At 50.9% G+C, this 1,407-nt stretch overlaps 1 protein-coding gene across 1 annotated transcript; it reads right to left on the bottom strand.

Annotated features, from left to right (window-relative positions):
• Positions 1–107: 107 nt before the first annotated feature.
• Positions 108–690, bottom strand: LOC106512237 (mucin-1-like; the record flags this gene model as incomplete). Its single annotated transcript, XM_014000904.1, has 1 exon — positions 108–690. A coding segment is annotated over one exon (474 nt), but the record flags the coding sequence as incomplete, so codon positions are not given.
• Positions 691–1,407: the final 717 nt, after the last annotated feature.

Genomic DNA, 1,407 nt, shown 5'->3' with positions numbered 1-1,407 from the left:
AGATGGAGGAAAACAAGATGAGAGGAGAGATCAGAGTCAGTGAAGGAGGATGGACGGGTGGGAGTGATGGTGGGAGTGATGGTGGGAGTGATGGTGGGAGGGGTGGGAGGTGACACCGCAGGTTGAGCAACTTCCTGAGGTTAATGAAGCTGTCAGCCACCTGAGGTGGAGCTGAGCAGAGAGGAGAAACAGAGATCTGAGTCAGCTGCTGGGAATTCACCCTGTGGTGCCTTCAGGTGCAGCTGTGCTGCCTTCAGGTGCAGCTGTGCTGCCTTCAGGTGCAGCTGTGGTGCCTTCAGGTGCAGCTGTGGTGCCTTCAGGTGCAGCTGTGGTGCCTTCAGGTGCAGCTGTGGTGCCTTCAGGTGTAGCTGTGCTGCCTTCAGGTGCAGCTGTGGTGCCTTCAGGTGTAGCTGTGGTGCCTTCAGGTGTAGCTGTGCTGCCTTCAGGTGTAGCTGTGCTGCCTTCAGGTGTAGCTGTGGTGCCTTCAGGTGTAGCTGTGGTGCCTTCAGGTGCAGCTGTGGTGCCTTCAGGTGTAGCTGTGGTGCCTTCAGCTGTGGTGCCTTCAGGTGCAGGTGTGGTGCCTTCAGGTGCAGCTGTGGTGCCTTCAGCTGTGGTGCCTTCAGGTGTAGCTGTGGTGCCTTCAGGTGCAGCTGTGGTGCCTTCAGGTGCAGCTGTGTGGTCTTGTGTTGCCTTCAGGTGCAGCTATGTTGTCTTGTGGTGCCTTCAGGTGCAGCTATGTTGTCTTGTGGTGCCTTCAGGTGCAGCTGTGTTATCTTGTGGTGCCTTCAGGTGCAGTTGTGTTGTCTTAAACAGTTGATGCACAGTTTGTTTGTTTGTATGAACTTTATTTTGAAAGGGTAAAAACATTTTAAACTGTCTCAGCAGGAGGGTGGAGTTCAACAACAAACATGTTAAACAGAATCTGAAACTTAAATCTAAAACAAAAGAGTCTTTATAAGAGAATTTAACAGAAGCAGTTCTGCTAATTACAGCAGAACACCGGAGCAGACGGATCAGAACCTAAACCAGGACCAGATGTTGTGTGAAAACCTGAAACCAAAGAACAAAAGTTAAAATCTGAAGAATCGTTTCTTCAAACACTCATTACAGCTGCTGAGTCTGTTCATCTGAACATTCAGGCTCAGGTCGAAGAAACGTTTGGCTCTGTCCTTGTTTTGTCCCCGTAGGGAAAACCCCTGACCAACGGGAGTTTAACCTGAAACCCGATCGGGCCCGGCAGCAGAACCTCAGCCCAGCTTCAGTCAGACTTTCCACTGAACGACGGCGCCTGAAACACGAGAACATCTGGAGTCAGAAAAGGTTTCAGACTTCATGGAAAAACAACAAACATGAAGAGTGAGCAGATTCTGGTTCAGGTTCTGGTTCTGGACTCAGACTTCCCTCTCT

Source organism: Austrofundulus limnaeus, unplaced genomic scaffold (genome assembly GCF_001266775.1).
Source record: "Austrofundulus limnaeus strain Quisiro unplaced genomic scaffold, Austrofundulus_limnaeus-1.0 Scaffold5048, whole genome shotgun sequence".
In the NCBI taxonomy this organism is placed as follows: domain Eukaryota; kingdom Metazoa; phylum Chordata; class Actinopteri; order Cyprinodontiformes; family Rivulidae; genus Austrofundulus; species Austrofundulus limnaeus.
This window is presented reverse-complemented; position numbering and strand designations above follow the sequence as displayed.